The sequence below is a fragment of the Fundulus heteroclitus genome, chromosome 4 (assembly GCF_011125445.2).
Source record: "Fundulus heteroclitus isolate FHET01 chromosome 4, MU-UCD_Fhet_4.1, whole genome shotgun sequence".
Taxonomy (NCBI): Eukaryota; Metazoa; Chordata; class Actinopteri; order Cyprinodontiformes; family Fundulidae; genus Fundulus; species Fundulus heteroclitus.
In genome coordinates, this window is record NC_046364.1 from 27,381,925 (window position 1) to 27,402,152 (window position 20,228).

Consider the following 20,228-nt stretch of genomic DNA (forward strand, 5'->3'; position numbering starts at 1 on the left):
CAACTTTCAACCCTACAATGAAAACTTCAACATTTCCAGAGACATGCTGTACTTTGCATCACCAGTAACATACTTTTGTAAACAGCCCACTATAAATGTTACTATTAAAACACCTAAAAATCATTGGCAGTATGACGTCATAAAAGTATGGCCCGTGTGTGGGTTGTCATTGGCAGCAGGTGGATTTACTCCGGACCTCCTCCCTGTGTAGTTCCCCGCCTCCAGATGTTCGGGCTGCTGACGGGTCTCCATTTCGCAGCGGGCGGACTCTCCCTCAAACTGCGGGTTGCCGACGGGACCAAGGAGCGCTGGAATCCCAGCTCCCGCTGCTTTCCTCCCGGTGAAGTTGTTCTAGTCCCCGCCGTGAGCGAGACTGAGCGCTGCTATGTCGGAGGGCTGTTTTCTGTCCGCGCTGCAGCCCAACTCCTCCTGCACCGCCTACGTGCTGCCCTCGGACGGCCAGTCTGCGGACCCCATGGCCAAAGTCCGCAGGGTCCAGGAGCAGGTCCGGATGCGGCTGGCCGAGAGGAAGTCCTACTCGCTGTCCAGACAGGGCGACTCGCAGCACGGGCCAGCAACAGGTGAGAGGCATGGTGGGAAGGTCCAGGTTCTGGTGAGCGGAGTGCCCGTTGTGCTGCGTAATAACGGTGCTGCGTAAAGGTGACCTGCGCCCAGACGCGCTGGAGTCCCGTTACACCGTTACCTGAGTAGAATAGAATAGAATAGAATAGAATAGAATAGAATAGAATAGAATAGAATAGAATAGAAAAGTCATTTATATAAGTAATAAAACTCAAGAGTTCAGAATCAAAATAGGGAACAAAACCAGAATACAGCCTACCGCTTACACTGCTCACTCACTGATGACTATAGTTTATATCTTAGTCTGGAAATCCCTTCTATAAATAACAAAAAAATCACACATATATATATATATATATATATATATATATATATATATATATATATATATATATATATATATATATATATATATATATATATCAGGGGCGGATCCAGGATTTTTCAAAGGGGGGTGCGCACCTAAGGGTCATGGGGTTAAGGGTCAAGGGTCATGGGGTCGAGACAATGTGAGGCTAAATGACCAAAGAATGCCATCTTTACTCTTTTACACTACCCTAATTATTCATCTAAGGATTTTTTAATTGATAATAATTTTAATGGATGAACATAAGTGGAATTAGCATGATTACCTTATTGTAATTGAAAATGGGTTTTTAAGTCAAAATCTCGTGCTTTTTACAGCATGCACAAGGTTAAAAAGTAGTTTGAAGAAAAAATTATCCTTATCAACAATTAATCAAACAAAGATTTTCTTTATTGCCAGAAATGATATGTATACAGAAAATGAAATAAAAAGACCCAAGGACTAAAGAACAGTTTGGTATGGTTCAATTGACAAGAGTTTTAAAAATATACATGTATTTTAACAATATATTTTAACCATATAAACTATATTAAGAAAAAAAAATACTTAGAAAGACCCAAGGACTTAAGAACAGTTTGGTATAGTTCAAGTGACAAAGGATTTTTCAACACATTTTAACAAGATAAACCATGTTGAGAAAATTTTTTTTAAAGTAAGTTAAACCAATGAACATGTACGGTGAAGTTAAGCCATAAGCCTATAATAGAACTGTAAGACTTGACAAAGAATATTGTTCTCTTCTACAACACCTTCAACTTTATGATGACGATGATAATGGGTTTATGAATGTCAACCCTCTAGGATGCTTCTGTGCAAAACATGCCTATGATTTTGTTGATGTCTAAATGAATGTCCTTGTGGACATACATAAGTTGCAAAGCCACAAACCTTTCTTGTCCCATAGTCGACCTTAGCAAAGTTTTCACTGCTTTAAGACCTGAGTTAGCACGTTCCACAGAAGCACTCGTGATAGGTATAACTGACAGAAGGTGACGAATCATAGAAATGTTTGGGTAGCACTTCATATTTGTTATCCTTAGAATTTCAGGGAGAGAGCTGGGTTTTTCCACTGATGATGACCACTTTGTGTGCCACAACTTCACTTCCTGTCTAAATGTTGATCCTGATGATAGATCATCCTTATATGATGTAAAGATCTCTTTCTCACTCTCATCGTTCATCATATGCAAGTTGCTTGGCAATAGTTTTAAGCCTAGTATGTTTTCATAAAGGAGACCATTCTTAGTTTTAACAATAAAACACATGTGGCACTAAAAGGTTTAAAATCAGACAATACACACTACACAATAACTATTGTATGGGTGTCAATGTCCACTATTTTTTTTACTTTACACTCTTTTTTCATTACTTTTCAAAAACTGCAACAAAAATTAAATTTTCATAACTTTGCCGTTACTTGAAAAAGTTTTCCTGAAATTGCATTACTTTACAACTTTACACAACTTGTGAGAACCCCATGTTTTCTCATTATCAACATTTTCTAACGATCATCATACTTGTTTTCTGTGGGGAGAATATAAGATTAAGGTTGATCCATACTCCAATCTGGAAGGTGGTGGTAATGCACCTAAAAGTTGTTTGCAAACCACTATTAAAAAAGAGAAGAAGAAGAAGTAGTAGTAGTTAGTTATAGGCCCATATCTCTTACTTCTAATTTATGTAAATTGATGGAGAAAATGATAACTAGGAGATTAATGTAAGAAATAGAAAAAAAGAGGTCTTTTATCTACTTATCAGAGTGGTTTTAGAAGTGGACGGACAACGGTAGATCCAATTGTTTGTTTAGAAAATGAAATAAGAAAGGCTCAGGTAAATAAATAAATGCTCTTAGCTACATTTTGATATGGAAAAAGCATATGATATGCTTTGGAAGGAGGGTTTATTAATGAAGATGGATAAAATGGGAATTAAAGGAAAAATGTTTAATTGAATTAAGGATTTTTTAAAGAATAGAACAATCGAAGTAAGAGTTGGGGTAAATTATTCAAATATTTATGCTATACAAAATGGAACTCCTCAAGGTAGTGTATGTAGTCCATTGCTTTTTAATATAATGATTAATGATATTTTTGATAATATAGATTTTAGAATTAGTAAAGCATTATATGCAGATGATGGGGCATTATGGGTGAGAGGAGGAAATATTAGTGATTTAAAAAATAGAATGCAATCAGCAATTAACACGGTTGAAATATGGTCACATAAATGGGGGTTTCATTTGTCTGTTGAGAAGACACAAGTAATATGTTTTTCAAGGAAAAGGGTTAATCCAACAGTAGATCTTACATTATATGGGCATACATTGAAACAGGTAAATATCATAAGGTACCTCGGCGTATGGTTTGATGAAAAACTTTCATTTAAGATACATATACAGAAGATCATTGATAAATGTAAAAAAAGGTATTAATATTTTGAGATATTTGTCAGGGAATGACAGGGGGGCAACTAGTACATCTTTGAAAAGAATATATGATGTTTTAGTTAGATCTGTGTTGGATTATGGATGTATCGTTTATAAGTCAGCTGCAAATTCTTTGTTATTAGATTTAGATAGAATCCAAGCCAAAGCGCTTAGAATATGTTGTGGTGCTTTTAGAACATCTCCAATTCCTCCTCTTCAGGTGATTACTGGAGAAATGCCACTGGACTTAAGGAGGATGAAACTGTCAATAAATTACTGGTTAAATTTACAAGGGCATGAGGAAAATCACCCTACTAAACAGATATTCAGAGAATGTTGGGAATATGGCCATCACATAAGGAGTTTTGGATGGGAAGGAAATATTTATGCAGAGTATTCTGGGATAAGTAATATAGCATACTGTAATTACATCTAAAATTGCTCCATGGTTATTTGAAATGTCAACAGTAAATTTAGAAACCAAAAAATAGAACAGTCCTGTGGAGGTTTGTATCAAATTATTCAGCAGTATTTAGTTATAAGGTATAAAAATATGACACAAATATATTCAGATGCATCAAAACAGGAAAATGGTAAAACAGGAGTAGCAGTATATATTCCGAAAGAAAAAAATTCTATAAAAAGAAGAACAGCAGATAATTTATAATTTTTTTCAGCAGAGATGTTGGCAATTATTTTGGCATTACAATGGGTGCTGGAGGTGAAGCCTAGAAATGTAGTTATCTGTTCAGATTCATTGTCTTGCCTGACTAGTTTTAAAAGTGGAAAATCTGAAAGCCGTCAAGATCTTCTAGATGAAGTCAGTTATTTAATATATGGTATAAAGCAACAAAAAAATAAGTATTCAATTTACATGGGTTCCAGCACATAAAGGAATTTTAGGTAATGAAAAAGTAGATAAATTAGCTAAAGAAGCAGTTGAGGCAAGAGAAATTGAATATGATGTCCCGCTAAGTAGAAAAAAAATAAAAGTAATTATTAAAGATAAAATAAATAATGTATGGCAGGAGAGATGGAATTTAGAAGAAAAAGGAAGACATTTATATAAAATATAGAAAGATATTATCATAAGATATAATAGTATAATGAATAGAAGAGAGGAAATATGGATAAACAGGTTGAGGATAGGGCATACTAGTTTAAATACTGGTTTAAAAATAATAGGGAAACATCCAACAGGTAATTGTTCTTATTGTGGAGAAATCGAAGGAGTAGAACATGTTTTGATTTATTGTAGAAAATATATAAAAGAGAGGAAAGAACTGGAAAGGGTATTGGGGAGTTCAGTAAAGATGGCTGATTTATTAGGGAAGCATCAATCAGATAAAATATTTAAAGCACTTAAATATTTAAAAGATACAGAATTAGCTGGGAGGATTTAGTGTGTATGTGTGTGTGAGTGTGAAAGTATAGATATCATTTAGTTTCATTAAGATATAAAGATGTATAGGAAAATATATTTCTAAATTACATATCCGTCCAGCTGATGGTGGTAATGCACACAGGATGTAAACTGCCAGAAAACACAACAGAAGAAGAAGAAGAAGAAGAAGAACAGGCTCGTCACTGCGCGCTATTATCCAAGATGGCGACGACCGGTGCGGCAGAGAGTGATTATTTAGCGATAGTGATGGAGTTTCATGGATTTATCATCATCATCTGAGAGCGATTTGGAATATATAGAAGACTTTCTTGACAGCAACCTGATTTTTGACGAAATCCAGCCATACCAATTTGAGGCAAGGAGACCAAAAAGGAACGATGTGAGTTGAATCTGTCTGCTGCGGCAGCGGTCTCCTTATTTTTGTGATGTTTTTTCCACTTTTACCCGATGTATTGCAACATCAAACTGCCATGCACGTGGGCATTGTTGCTTCAATAATAGCTCTAGAAAATTTCAATGGTGAAGTCCTCTGGGAATCCGAAATAATTGTTGTTTATCACAGCTGTGTGAGCGCAGTGCCTCTCTGCTAAGAAACGACACAGGATGTGACGTCAGGCCGCCATTACTGCCCATATTTGGGCACTAAATGCCGCCGCCAGTATCGGTGATTGCAACGACAATTTATGCCGCGCCGGCATCACAGTGCGTTCTAAATGACAGGTACTGGCTATTAATCTTAATTCTATGAAGGATGTTTAAAAATTCAGGCTCTTTAAAAAATACTTTTGGTCTCCAAAAGGGGGGTGCGCGCGCCCCCTGCGCCACCGCCTGAATCCGCGCCAGTATATATATATATATATATATATATGCGCTGTGGGTTGGTGGGCTGTATTTTATCTCCTGACATTGTATTGCAAGCTGTTCCTGATCTACATTCAGCACACGTAGGCCAACAGTAGCTAGGGGATTTCATTTGGCCTAAATTGCAAACAGATTCTATCCAGAAGTTGTCCTGACTGGGACCTTTATAGCCTTCCATCTTTTGTTTGATGCCTCGTCTGGTTTTTCCCCCCCTGGGTGTGCTGCAGTGACTGTTCACCCACACCACTTAAACCACTGAAATGTTCATAAACACAGCAGAACAGAAATGTTAAGATGTTGTTTTTTTTCTGAATCTGAGACCCAGGAGAACAGTACAACAATACCATACAAGCTGCATGTCATTTATATGGATTTTGCAGGGGGGAAACTAGCAATAATATCCAATGTGCTTACTTGGGAAGCTCTTTCAGGCAAATATAAGTCAGCTTGAGAAAATATCTTCATTTCAACAAAAGACTGAAAAAAGATGGATTCCTAAGTTTTTGTAAACTCATTTTAGTTGAGCAGAAACTTGAACAGAAACACTGACCGGGGAGAAACAGCCCCAAACTGTACATGTCACCATGGTTACATCAAATTGGACTTGAAAACTTGGGCTTTTATTGGACAGTCTGTCCCCTAAATTACAATGCAGAGCTTTGTGGAGTCAAGCAGAGTCCCAGTAACATCTCAACAAAGGCAGTACACAGCGCTGGGTAAGACTTTGCTCAGCCAAGGTCTGCCCTTTCTTTGAAACTGAACTCATGATGTGGAATCCTACAAATCCAACTTCTTCTGTTTTGTGCAGAGTTCAGAGCTGAGTGTTTACCATGGTTTGGAAAATACTAAATTCACTCTGAGCATCCATATTACAGCTCTGTATTCTCTATTCCACTTTCTTGGGACCAAACATGTAAAATCACACCAGACAGACGTATATATTTCTAGACCTTTGGAACGTGAGAGCATGTTACTTCCTGTCCATTTCCTGTGTTTTCTCCCTCTTTGTGGAAAATCCAACCATGACAGCCTAGATTCCCACAGATGAACTTTTTCCTACATGTTAAGCAAAGTAACACATTTTGTATTCATGTTGAACCATGCTGTCACTGTAGGCTAAAGAGCAAAACTTCCATTCTTTTTGAAAGGAAATGACAACACAGGAAGGACAGACGTCTCCTTCATATGACTGCCCTTCCTGTGTCCGATAAAGCAGGAGCTCCCTTTACCCCACCTGGTAGTAATAATGTTTGACTGACCCTTGTGGGAGTTGTCTCCTGAAATACCTGCGTCTGATCACTAACTGACATTTTCACTATATAGACTTAGACTCACGCATCAAAATAGGAGGTAGTGCCAGGGACTTGGGACTAATCCCAGAAACTAAAAGCGAAACCTTAAAATAATGTAATACAATTGAAAACAGATGTTAACACAAAGTTAGCAAGAAGTCCCATTACCGTTTTTCCCGTCATCGTCTGATATTATTTCAGACGAAACGTTTCCTGTTTTAAGTCAGCTATGATTACGGGCATCATTTCTGTTCAGTTAATACTTGACAGGAGTGGACTCCTACCCGTCCCAGTGGATACTGGACTACCTCACTGGCCGCCCACTGCATGTGGGAACACAGGCTTGTATCTCTGACAGGCTGCTGTGTAGTACGGGGGCCCCTCAGGGAATGGTGCTGGCACCGTTTGCCCTCTACAAAACAGACTTCTCCATCAACTCCCCAGGCCGCCGTCTTCAGATGTTTTCAGATGGCTCTGCCATAGTTGGCCTCATCACAAAGTACAGTGGACACAGGGCTTTGTGGACTGGTGCCAGCAGAACCATCTTCTGATCAAAACCAAGAAGCTTAGATTTCCTTATGTGCACTCCTGAGGACCTTCTTTGACTCTGTGGTGGCTTCAGCCATTGGTGTAGTTAGTTGGAGCAGCAGCTTATCTGTAGCTGAGAGGAACCAGTTAGATGTGCTGATCAGGAGGACCAGCTCTGTTCTAGGATGCCTCCTTGAAACAGTGCAGCAGAAGCACTCTGGTAAAAATAACGTCACTGTTCCACAGTGCCCCCACTCCCCCCATCCAATGGCGTAACAGAGTGTGTGTGTGTGTGTGTGGGGGGGGGGGGGGGGGGGCAGGTGGGTCATGTCCCCCCATTTTTCAAATCTGTGCTCTCTGCCCCCCCCCCCCCCCCCCCACACACACACATTATTTTCCATCCACTATGACTGTTTAATCCATTATTTACGTGTTGTAAGGTGTTTTTCCGAGCCGTCATTAAACGCACCATAAGCAGACTGGTGTGGATCACAGATGGGAGACGTGCAGCAGCTGAGCAGTGTCTGTGTGGACGCACACACGTGCATCAGCAAACCAGCCAGAGCCAGCAAAAGGCATAAAACCGTAAACATACTTTTCCAAATAAACCGTGTAAGTTGAGTAATGCTGTGGCATACATGATGCAGATAATGCTAAATGATGATCCGGTAATACATGCCAGTATATTATGTTAAGATAGTCGAATAGAATACTATTGTTACCTGTGTTACATCCCTTACGAGTTAGGGAGAATAAATACAACCCTCTTTAATTTCTGTATAGAACTTATGTTCACTGTGGCTTTTCACATATTTAAAATAAATCATTATTGCCGCAATAGCAGAGTATAAGTATTTAGTAAATATTTACTTTCAGATGTTATTTGACATCTGCATTATTTGTGTTTTTAAAGGAACCAGCAATATGTCCTGTGGCTGTTTGCGATTATGTGGTTCCTTAGCCCCTAAGAAGAGGTACGATTGAAAGTGAGAGAATTCAGTAATTTCCCTCTGGGATTACTAAAGTATTTCTGATTCTGATTCTGATGATAAACCACTCAATAGACCTCTGAAAAAATATGTCCCCCTCACTTTTTAGATGATGGTTACGCCCTTGGTTACAGAGCTGGATAGCTCCTTTAGTGACAGACTGCTGCATCCTAGGTGCACAAAGGAGAGTTACTGCAGATCCTTCCTCCCAGCTGCTTCTAGACTTTACAACCCTCACTGCTTCCAACAAAGTCAAGAAGTGTTTACATCCTTCCTGTTTTTGCACCGTTGTTTCATTTGTTGTAAATAGTCTGTTGCTATTTTGATGTACAAATATACATTCATAGTTAGTAATAAAAAAAAAAAATCACCCTACTCAGTTGCACATTTCTTCAATCTGAGTATAACCGTTCAGTAACTGTTCAGTTTTTTTGTATGGAGTACATGCCCTCACTTTAAAGTCATTTCTTGTCATTTTTGGTTTTTAGATTTTTACCCTTCTGTGTATCTTCACGCATCCATTTCCACTTCACTTTGCTACTTGTACATCTGAATAACCCCACTAGATGTTTCTAGTTCTACTCTTTTCCATTCTAACAATGAAAATTGTTTACATTACATTGTTCAAAGTCAAAAGTGTAATTACTATGCCTTTAAGCAATTGGAAAGCCAGATGTGGATTTGAAAGCTTCTGATACGTTCATTCACAACAATTTTTTGTTGTAAATTCACAGGAAGCAGGCTCCCTGGTTTAATCCAGAGCAGCGTTCTTTGAAGAACAATGTTAGGAAATTGGAGAGACAATGGTGCTCTACACACCTAGAGGAATCCTACTTAATCTGGATAAACAGTCTACTGTTGTATAAAAGAGCTAGAGCAGCATATTTTTTATCATTAATAGAGAATAAAAAATAATCCTAGGTTTCTCTTTAGTATAGTTGCCAACTTTACCCAGAGTCACAGCTCCATTGATCCATCCATTCCCTTAGCTCTCAGCAGTAATGACTTTATGGGATTACTCATAAATAAAACTGATTCTATTAAAAATGTTAAAATGACACAGTAGAGCTTTATGAGTTATCTAAAATTTTAACTTCATCTAAACCCAATCCCAACCAAGTTATTTAAGGAGGTATTCTCTTTGATCAATGGGCCTATTTTAGACATGATTAATCTATCCTTAGTAAATGGATATGTACCACAAGCCTTTAAAGTAGCTTTTATTAAACCTTTACTTAAGAAACCTTCTCTTGCTCAAGATGACTTAATAAATTACAGATCTATATCTAATCTTCTTTTCCTATCTAAAATTATTGACAAAGTAATAACATCATAGCACCGAAACAGCTCTGGTGAAGGTCACTAATGATATTGTCATGGCCTCAGATAATGGACTTGTGTCTGTACTTTTCCTGTTAGATGTCAGTGCTGCATTTGATACAGTTGATCACAATATTCTCCTACAAAGACTTGAACATACTGTAGGGATTAAGGGTAAAGTATTAGGCTGGTTTAAACCTTGTCTGTCTGACAAATTCCAGTTTGTTCAACTTAATGAATAATATTCGAACTCCAAGGTTACTTGTTTTTTTCTCTTTATAGTAGGTAGGTCTGATGTTCTGTTAGCTGTGACAACATCCAGGTAGGCAGATCATCTGCCATTCACATATAACATAGAAAAGGATTCCTCCATCAATGTGTGCTTTTTGTGTCTCTGCTCTGTCTTCTCTAACCCCCAGTCAGCCGAGGCAGATGTCCGCTGACACTGAGCCTGGTTCTGCTGGAGGTTCTCCTCCATGTTAAAGGGGAGTTTTCCTCTTCACTCTTGTTTCATGCATGCTCACTATGAGGGATTGCTGCAAAGCCATAGACAATGGCGCAGACGACTGTCCACTGTGGCTCTACGCTCTTTCATAAGGAGTGGATGCTACTTGTCAAGACAATCTGCTGGGTGTCCTTAGATAGGAAACTTTTTGACCAATCAGTCAATCAGATTTCATTGAATTTGACTTTATGATGTGCCTTGAGATGACATGTGTTGTGAATTGGAGCTATATAAATAATTTGAATTTAATAAATTTAATGGTGGAGCAACGGTTGATGTATTTTATGGCAGCACCTCATTTTGTGACATCATGTAAAAAAATAAAAACAATCTGTCAAGATTCAGGAAGAGAAGTGTCATCCTCCACAATTTCCAGATATATAATTGTGTGACGTTCATCTTTTCTAACAATTATCTGGAAAGAAGAAGCCATTAAAAAGCAGTCTGTAAATCATGCTAAAATGGCCAGAAGCAGAAATCAGAACTAAACCAGAAGGTTCACAATGTTAATGTTAAGTTGTAGATGCATCATTTAACATCTAAAGCCCTTTTGTTGGAAATAGAACTGCCAGCTTGTTTGGTTTAATTAGGTTTAATCAGGGTAATGCAGCAGGCTGCAGACAAAAAAAAGCTGCTGTAATCAGATTTCCGTCATCTCCATGATCACAGGCTCTTGCTTTGTCCCGCTCTTCATCGTTCAAGTTCAAGGCCACAGCACTACTACAGGGAGAGGTGACCTAGTGGTTGGAGCATTGTGTGTCCATGAGGTTCTGGGTTCAACTCCCACAGGCTGCCAGCCTGGGTCCCTGAGCAAAACCCTTGACCCCACATTGCTCCCTGGGTGCCACACAGTGGCAGCCCACTGTTCCCCAAGAGCATGGGTTAAATGCAGAGAACAAATTTCATTGCAATGACAATATGGATTATATTATTATTACTATTGTTGAGGGATTTGGCCTGTGGAATTGACAAGATGTTAAAGTCATTTTAATAGGAGATTAATTCAAACATTGCAATAATAATAGATTTGTGCACATTGTCAAGGGATTCAGAAGGTTGTTTAATTAGGATTTTGGTGACTTTACATTGAGGATGTCCAAAATGTCAGCTAGCTGTAAAATTAGAGCTAAAGTAGCTATTTCTTTAAAATATCAATCATTATTTGAGTTGTTGAATTAATAGCAGACCTTAGTCTTGCTTTAGCCTTCCCACCAGCAGAAAATATCAGATCATTTGCAGTTATGCCCAAAATTATTTATACCCCTGGTATTTTTTACATTGAAAGCAATCTTTTCAATTAGACATGATTTTGCTGACTAAAGATAATCTTAACCTTTTGTAGTGGCGGTGTGATGTGCACTGTTTTTGGTGGACACAAACTCCAACAGGAACACAGCAGCCTAATGATGAGTGAACAGCTCCAAAAACTCAGACAGGGAGGGAAAACTCAGGGGAACCAAGAACCATTATCCAACATTTCACAAGAAAGCAAAAACAATCCAACGAAGTATGACTGAAAACTGAAAGCGTTCAGTCACACTGAAAAGGGGGTTGACTAGAGAAGTGAAAGCATGAGAACATTTACAAGAGGCTGCAGCTGTGACTGGAGACACGGAGCTGGAGTTCACTGAGAAAACCCAGTGGGAGGAAATGTTTGAACAGAATTAATACAGAGCAGAGAAACCAGAAAATATCAGAACATAACCCAACACAAGAATGACTGGAATTACCGAACCAAAAGATGACAAAGAAACAGTATTTTAGGTAAAAATAAAGACAATAGAACACGGCACACAAGGCAGGACATGTAACTAGGAGAAAGCAAGAAGTTAAGGTGAACAGAGAGAAACAGTTGCCCTTTTCGGGTCATCCCACAATAAACATGCAACCACAAATCACTTTGTCCTTTCAAATTACACAACTCAATCCACAGACATCATGGCTCTTATGAGCTTTCAGGTCACACCGTTGGGGTTGTAGAAACAAAGGATGTGGTTTATAACTTTCAGCATTTGTCAGCATAAGACCTGTGGTACAAGACTTAAAACTTAAGATCTCAAAACTAAGGCCTGAACTAAACATGGAATACCAAAAATGACAGAATATACAAATGACCACAAAATATAAACCACCATTCCTAGGTCCATGACAGGCCTGGTCAGACAGAGACTCTGTCCACTAAATATTAGGGTGATGACATGGAGGCCTTCCAGCTGTAAAGATCTGGATTTTGGCAAAATAGGAATTGTAATAAATATCTGTAATACAAGCAATAACGCTTGTCAGTGATTTTAAGTAAAATATGATCACTATCATGCCAAAAAATGCTTTCCATAATATTGAAGGTTATGGATACAGTTCAGCCTCCCATTTTTGTTGAAATGTAAATAAAAACCAAGAAAACCTTCCCAGAATGACATCCCTTTAGCATTATCTTATTACTGTTCTTGGAGATGCCAGTGTCATTTCCTCTCAGAAGTAGTTCTTGGCTGAAAGAAAAAATAGATGCGATCTAAATCTGCCAGGATTAGGAATCATTTTGGCTTGATTGTAGAAACTGTTTTATTTGTTTTCAGACTTGGTAAAGACAACAAAGTCATTTCTATAAAGAGTCTGGACTGCTGTAACCTGCAGATATACTGTGTAATAAATAATGTAGCTGGAGCTCGAATCCTATTTCAGCCTTTTCACCAGATACACCTCCATCGGGCTGCCTGTTGGCTGTGGGGGAGCGGTGGTTTCCCAGAACCTACTGTGATATTAGGATAAGGTAAAGTGGTAGGTGTGAAAATAATCAGAAATCATGGCTGACTTTCCAACAAGTCTCAAATCTCAGCAATAGGGTGATGTTTCTCATTGTAATATTTCAATATTTTGGGAGAATCCCCCCCCCCCAAAAAAAAAAAAAAAACGACATAAAAATAATACCAACACTTGTTACTGGCAAGATGACTGTAGGAAGGACGTTTGGTCACGGTCAAAATAAAGTACACCCTCTGTCAACTTTATGCTTTGAATGCACACATGATGTAGTTTTACCAGCTTACCAGATTGTTCAAACTAATTTCAAGAGCACAAAACAGCATATTACGGATTCTCTTATGTCATTATTTATAAAACTGAGAATGAAGTCAAAATGTAAAGCAAAGTGTAGCGTATAAAAGCTGTCGATAAATTTAACACATGTAAAGCTCTGGAATTAAAAGGGAACATACTTCATTCTTATTCAGGCTGCACATGTGTTATGATCCTTATAGGTGTTCTTAGCTCCTAGTTTCTTTTGTGTTGCTTTTCTTTCTTTCCCTGTTGTTTATTTTTTTCTTATTGGTTGTACATTCAGATCATTCCCTGTTAGGTTTGTACCCAATGGTTTCAGCAGGGTCCGTCCCTCAGCTCTGGCTTTCACTCTTCCTCAGCTTGTTCTCACCTGCAGTCTATGCATTCTGCCACACGTCCCCCTGTGTATCGCCTCGCTGGCATGTTTTGTAGATTAAGGTCGCACATGCAGACCATAGTAAAGGCGAAGTGGAGAAAACTGAACTTACAGCACAGATCACAGGCAGGGAAACAAACTGGTGCACAAACGGACAGGAAACCAAGCAGAGGTAGTATACAGAAGAAACCAGCAACAAGAACATGAAACCATTCTGCTTAAATACTGGGAGAAGAGGGAGAGTGAAGGCATGAGGACCAGATGAAGTTAATCAGCTGATATTGATGAGAGCAGTGAAGGTGGAGATGAGGGAGAGGAAGAGCAATGCCAGGGCAGATAGAGAGGAAACAGAAATCTAACAATAGCACAATACAGAAAGGAATAAACTGAATCTACTAACTAAATAAACCACACTAAAGGGTGAAACTAAAGAGTCCACGATCCCTGGAACATAAAGAGTAAGTTCAAATAAGCCTAATACTTGGGGATTGTAACACTCTGTCGCTGAAATTTTCCATTAGATTGCCTGATGCTGTTTTACTCCGTGCTCCTGTCAGCCTGCCCGTTGTTTCTGCCCGTGCTGCATGTCCTGTTCTTGTGCCATGCCAGCAATAAGATCTTCTATTTTATTCATTAAAGAGCCGGATATCTGTACTTAGGTCCTTTTCTAAAGAAATCATGGCAACATGGTCATATACGGATGCTGCATCTGCTTACTTACAAGGTGTTGATGATGATGATGATGATGATGATGATGATGATGATGATGATGCTCCCATAAGGCAGTTGAATATTCTAACCAATTTAAATGAGGTACCAGAGTCAATTTAAATCTGATTTTCTATGGCTGATGCCAATGCCAATGTTTAAAGAGTAGAGCAGCGAATAGCCAGGATTAGAACGTCGACATTCCTTTGTGTATGAAACATCCATAATCCCGTAGACCGAAATTAAGAAGTAGCTTTGCTCTCTGTACCTCCAGAGATCTGCTAGTAGAGTGATTACAGGTGATTTGCATGCATCATGTTTCTAGATCTGCTCTGCATTGAATACAAGAGAAATTCCAGTTACAGTTGATAGGCTCTCAGATCTTCTGCTGGTTGGAACTCACTGCTCAGGTAGAAGTATAAAAATATAGCAAGTAGGATTTTTTTGTCATTTTTATTGTTGTCCATCCTTTGTGAGATAAGACAGTCAACCCCCATAGAAAAAGTTTAATAATAAAAATCTAAACATCAGAACATACCTCATAAGTCTGATAGAAAGAAGAAATGGTTTGGACGTGTACATGAAAATACAAGCTTTAGAGAGGAAGCAAATACTTCAGGTTTTCAGTTCAGAGGAAGAACTTAAATTCCTTCAGCCTGAAGAGATAGAGACTGATCAGGGGTCAGCAGATACATCCTATACCACATGGTGTCTTAGGGTGCTTCTTAATTTTGCAATAGAAACATCCATCCATCCATCCCTCCTTCCATCCATCCATGCTTCCTCTGTGCAGGTTCATTGGGGTATGGTGCCTATCTCCAACACAATGTTGCCAACTATCACTCTTTTTGAGGGAACCTCAAGCTTTCCTCATCGTCTTACTCTGCCCTCATTAATCTCTCTACAATCAGGACAAATCCCCACAAGACAATAGGCAATCTCCACACTGCTGTTTGTGACTGTTCAGGGGTTTACACACATCTCTATTGGGATTTTTCCAAGTGTAGCATTTATGATGGAATCATGTTAAAATAAGGCGATACATATTTAAAGTTAGGGGCTATTTCCCAGAAGACCTAAAGATGACTCAGGGAGGATCAGGGTAGCATTTAACACACCAGAGATGGAAAAATAGTGCAGAAGGTGATTTATACTACAGTTAGGAAAACACCTTTTTACAATACATATATATATATATATATATATATATATATATATATATATATATATATATATATATATATATATATATATATATATATATATATATATATATATATATAATATATATATATATATATATATATAGAGAGAGAGAGAGAGAGAGAGAGAGAGAGAGAGAGAGAGAGAGGACAACCTTTCATCATCAAATAAATGGCTGAATTTTATATTAACCACAAATATTTCCAATAAGTTGATGATCAATTTCTTTTAACAATGTTCATGTGCTCTTTAAGGGTCTGTGGGAAGCAACAATGGAGCAGAGACAGGGTGGGGCCAGGAGAATATAGTGGTGCAGGGGAGACAATGCTATGGAGAAGGGGCATATGAGTCCCTAAGCCCTCTGGTTTGCAGTCTTTCTTCAGGATATCTTGACACCACACAATGGTTCGGTTGCTCGGGATGATGCAGCAGCTGAATTTCAACAGAAAGTCATGTGAGAGAGAGGTTGTTGTTTTTACATGACATCACCAGATCTCCCACATCGGTTTGCTTCCATCAGTAACCAGGCGAGTCCTTCAAGTTACATCAAACGTTTCAGGATGATGCTGCACATGTGTGTGGCAGCACGGTGTTCAGAAGACACCTAGTACTTTGATGTTTTCCTGGAGAGTAGGGAGTTCTGAGAAATTCATGGACTTAGTCTGAAAATTTTACTTATTCTTGCCCCCCGCCTTGGTCTCTGCTGCAACCCTCCCTCCACAGCTCCTCCCCCACAGTGGGGCCTGCCTTGCTTCTCCAGTATGTATCCTCGTTTTACCTCAGCCAGGGTCTGATTCTTTCTTTCTATCTCCTTTTATCGTCATCAACCTTCTGTTTACCTGTCTTTGTTTTCTGAGCAGGTGCCACTTGACACATTTTTCTGTAACATTAGGTTGCTTCTCCAGACAGCTGCTGCGTACCATTGAACTTGAACAAGGGTACGCAATGTGCAGGGTAGTGGGTGTGAGCAGTGTGCGACACTTCTAAGACACTCCTCCTGGCTCTGATTGGTTGTTTCTTACCGGGAGCGGTGTATTTCTGCAAATGACAATAGGACCACTGGGAGGGGATTTTTTCACAGATTATCTGTCTTATATTTTACTGTCAGGACATAGCGACAGTTTTAACAAATATGTAAAACAAAATATTTTTACAAAGGTTACCTGCTGCTGCTTTACGAAAGCAAAAACACACTTTAAGAATGATATTGATCTCTGAAAGTTAAACAGAGCATTGAATTTGGGGAGCTTCTTCACTTTTTCATCACAATGTACTATTGACCTGTTTAAGAGGCAAGTCCTCTCCTACTTGCCTCTTAAACATGAAATAGCAGTAAGCACCTGAGCAAATGACACAAGTACCAGATTTCAACATAACATGTACATTACAGAAGAATAAATGAAAGCAAAAGGAGTAAAACAGATAAAGATGTTTTTTAAACCCTAATGTGAGAGCCACTTTGTGCTGCCAGGACTCTACAGGGCTTTGCTTACTGAACATTCCTGTCCAATCTACTCTTGACAACATACTGTCAGTATCTATTTTAGACCTGACTCTTGTCCCCCCAGTAGCCTGCATTCACACCTTCATCAGCATGGCTAAATATGACACGATGGGTAGAATCTCAAACATTTTAATCTTGTTTAATTTAATGTTTTATTGAGAGGTTTAAGGCATTCCAGCAGAAACACAACTATCGTTTTACTTTATTGTGATCAAAGAGTTTTAACAAACCACGTCATTGTTAGATTTCTCTGCAGTACATGAGCAGGAGTTGGTTTTAGCCTGCAGAACTTTCCAACATGGCCATACTGTTTCACACATCATGTTAAACGTCAAGCATAATAAAAGATTACAAGCTATGAAGTTGGCAAAATGAAGAGCTGTTACCCAGAAAATGAGCACAGTTCATATTTACACTTTTACACACAGTTCAGTTTTACACATCAGAAAAACACCTTTCAAAAGTTAATGTAAAATGTGAACAAAATACAATTTCTGGCGAGAAATAAATCATGACACCCCACATACTTAAAAAGCTCAAATTAAACACAGCCACAATAAATAAGGTTAAATCATTACTTAGCATTTGGAAGGTTTGTCCTGTTTAACCCTTAGTCATTTATTTTGGTGTGGTGTTAACATCATAGTGAGATAAATAGAGAAAGCAGATTATAGTAAGTTATGAGTCTAGTAGGTAATTTAAAGATCTGGCTGAGCAAAGCTAAAATCAGCTGTCAAAAAGCGCTGAGGGTTCATCACAGGACCTGCATCAGGTCCTTGCTACTGTTGATGTGAACGTGGATGTCTATACAATCAGAAAGAGCAACACAAGTTTAGCTTTGGCTCTTAGAAAAACGTGACAGCAGACCAAAGTTTGCCAGAGAGAAGGCAGAATAAATACTGGATTTTTGGAATAAGGTTCTTTGGACAGAGGATTTTAAAGTAAAATTATTTGGACACCAGAGCAGATGTCATGTTTGGCGTAAACCAAATATAACATTCCAGGAAAATAACCTCACGCTAACTTGAAGCATGGAGGTGGTCCTCATAGATTCTTTAGAGAATCCACCATCAATTCTTCCGTCTATCAGCGGGTGCTGGAGAAAAAAATGTGAGACTATCTCTAAAAAATAAAAAAATAATCTATCTGAAGCGGAGCATGTACCTGAAACAGGACAATAAGCAAAAATGTAGCAGGAAATCTGCCAATGGCCGGCTGAGAGTTAGGAAATGAAAAGCCCTGGGATGAGGTCAAAGCCTAGATGTTTTCCTCGTGTGACGCTGTGGAGTGACTGTAAACAGGCTGCACATGCAGGAAACTCCTCAAATATCTCACAGCTGAAGTTAAGGAGGGGGACAACCTTTCCTCACCGCCATGTCAGAGACTGGTAGATAGATCCAGGAAGGATCATTTAAGTTATTTCAGCCAAAATGAGGTAACTGTATTCAAATCACATTATTTTCCAGAGGAACAACCCCAAAAAACAAACATTTGACATTGAAATAAGATAAACACATAATGGGTTGTCCTAATTTTGTCACATCACTGTAGGAAATTAATATACTGTTGGATTTTGCCAGTAAACGCTTCATTTTAAAAGCGACAGATCATGATTTAAACATCTCAAACGAGACGACAAGCCAGAAGGAGGACCGTTTACATTTTCTTCAGCTTGTCCAAAAAAATTATTCCATTTTTTCCCCATGATGTATTAATCTCCTAAAGTGATTGGACTTCAGTCTCCTGTTGAGTCACTCAGAGCCGCTGTTTTTCTGTTTCTGAAGTTAGAAATTTTGCAGTTTGTGCTACATAGTGTGTTATTTTCATCGGTGGTGCAGTGGAGGTATATGAGCGCTCCTCCACTGACCTCTGATGAGGTGATGCTTATGTTCAGGCATGCAGCCCAGGGCTCCTCCCAGCAGCATTTCCTCCCTCCTTCCTTCCTTCCAGGCTGAAGGGTTTTGTATGGTGTTTGTGTGTCTTTGCGCGTGCGTCCGAGTTTGTGCTCACTCATAGTCTTTGCCACAATCAAAACTCTCCTCTGTGTTGTTTCTTCATGTGGTTACAATGAGCCGTACGACAAAGCTTTATGCAGTCCGTGTGTCAGGTGAAATAAACCCCTTAGCTGTAATTGCTCCATGCAGTTCTCTTTACATGACGTAATCTTTTATCCACTCCCATCCACAGGCTGTCGTGCTGCATATGCTAGCTGTGTGGTACAGTAGATAATGCAGAACGTTTGAAGTGCTTACAGTGAGGGAAACTGGACCTCTTTCCTTAAAGATGTTTAATATCTGAATATCTTTTGTATGTAATGATGCCTTCCCCGTTTTTATTACTAACTCTTATCCAGCAGGTGTGCTGCTGAGTGTTTCTTGTGTTAAGCCATGCTATAAAAAGCACTTTCTCTGTGTCTCTTGTACCCAGGAAAGGTCTGTGGCCATTATGCTTCACTGAATCACCCAGCTTATGTCCTGCTGTTGTATTCTTAGTGAGAATGCCTCCATGGGAGCTTTAATCCTGGAACTCTTAAGCTTTTGGGATCAGGGCAGAACTGCCTTCATAAACCAAGAATGTCCTGTCTTCTTCCATGTCAGCTCTAAAGAGCTCCATGAGCTGGATGAATGAGCTTTATCACAGACTCTGGTATGTTTTCTGCTGCCATTCAGGTTTCACTGAAAACAACGCAGAATAACTTACCAGCTAGTGAGTAGCATGGTTTGTTCTTTTTGTCCGCCCTCATAAAGGGTGGAACATGAGTAATTAGGAAGGGAACAAATCTGCAGTGGTAGTTTTGATATGGCCAAGATCACCCAGGACACCTCTGCAGAAGACATATCTGTCAGTTCCACCCTGAACAATCTTTTGAATGCTTATCTAAATGTCCAGTCAATGATAAGTTGGTGCCTCTAGGTGTTTTGCACAGTGTAAGCACATAAAATATGGCTGTGGAATAACACCAGTATCAGGATCTCGTTTAAGTCTTCTATGTGGTGCTGAAGTAAAAGGATATTTCTCTGTTTTTAAGCAATTTCAACTGTATTTGATCAGCTCCAGTTTTCTTAATATTATTTATCATTAAACTTTTATTCAATCAGATAAACAA

At 38.9% G+C, this 20,228-nt stretch overlaps 1 protein-coding gene across 1 annotated transcript in view; it reads left to right on the plus strand.

Moving 5' to 3' along the window:
• Positions 1-203: 203 nt before the first annotated feature.
• The window catches only part of pkp3b (plakophilin 3b), a 43,634-nt gene continuing 23,609 nt past the window's right edge, over positions 204-20,228 (plus strand). Inside the window, exon 1 of the mRNA XM_036136305.1 lies at positions 204-581. Coding sequence (XP_035992198.1) covers positions 386-581 — 196 coding nt within the window. The 5' untranslated portion in view covers positions 204-385. The remainder of the gene's footprint in view (positions 582-20,228) is intronic.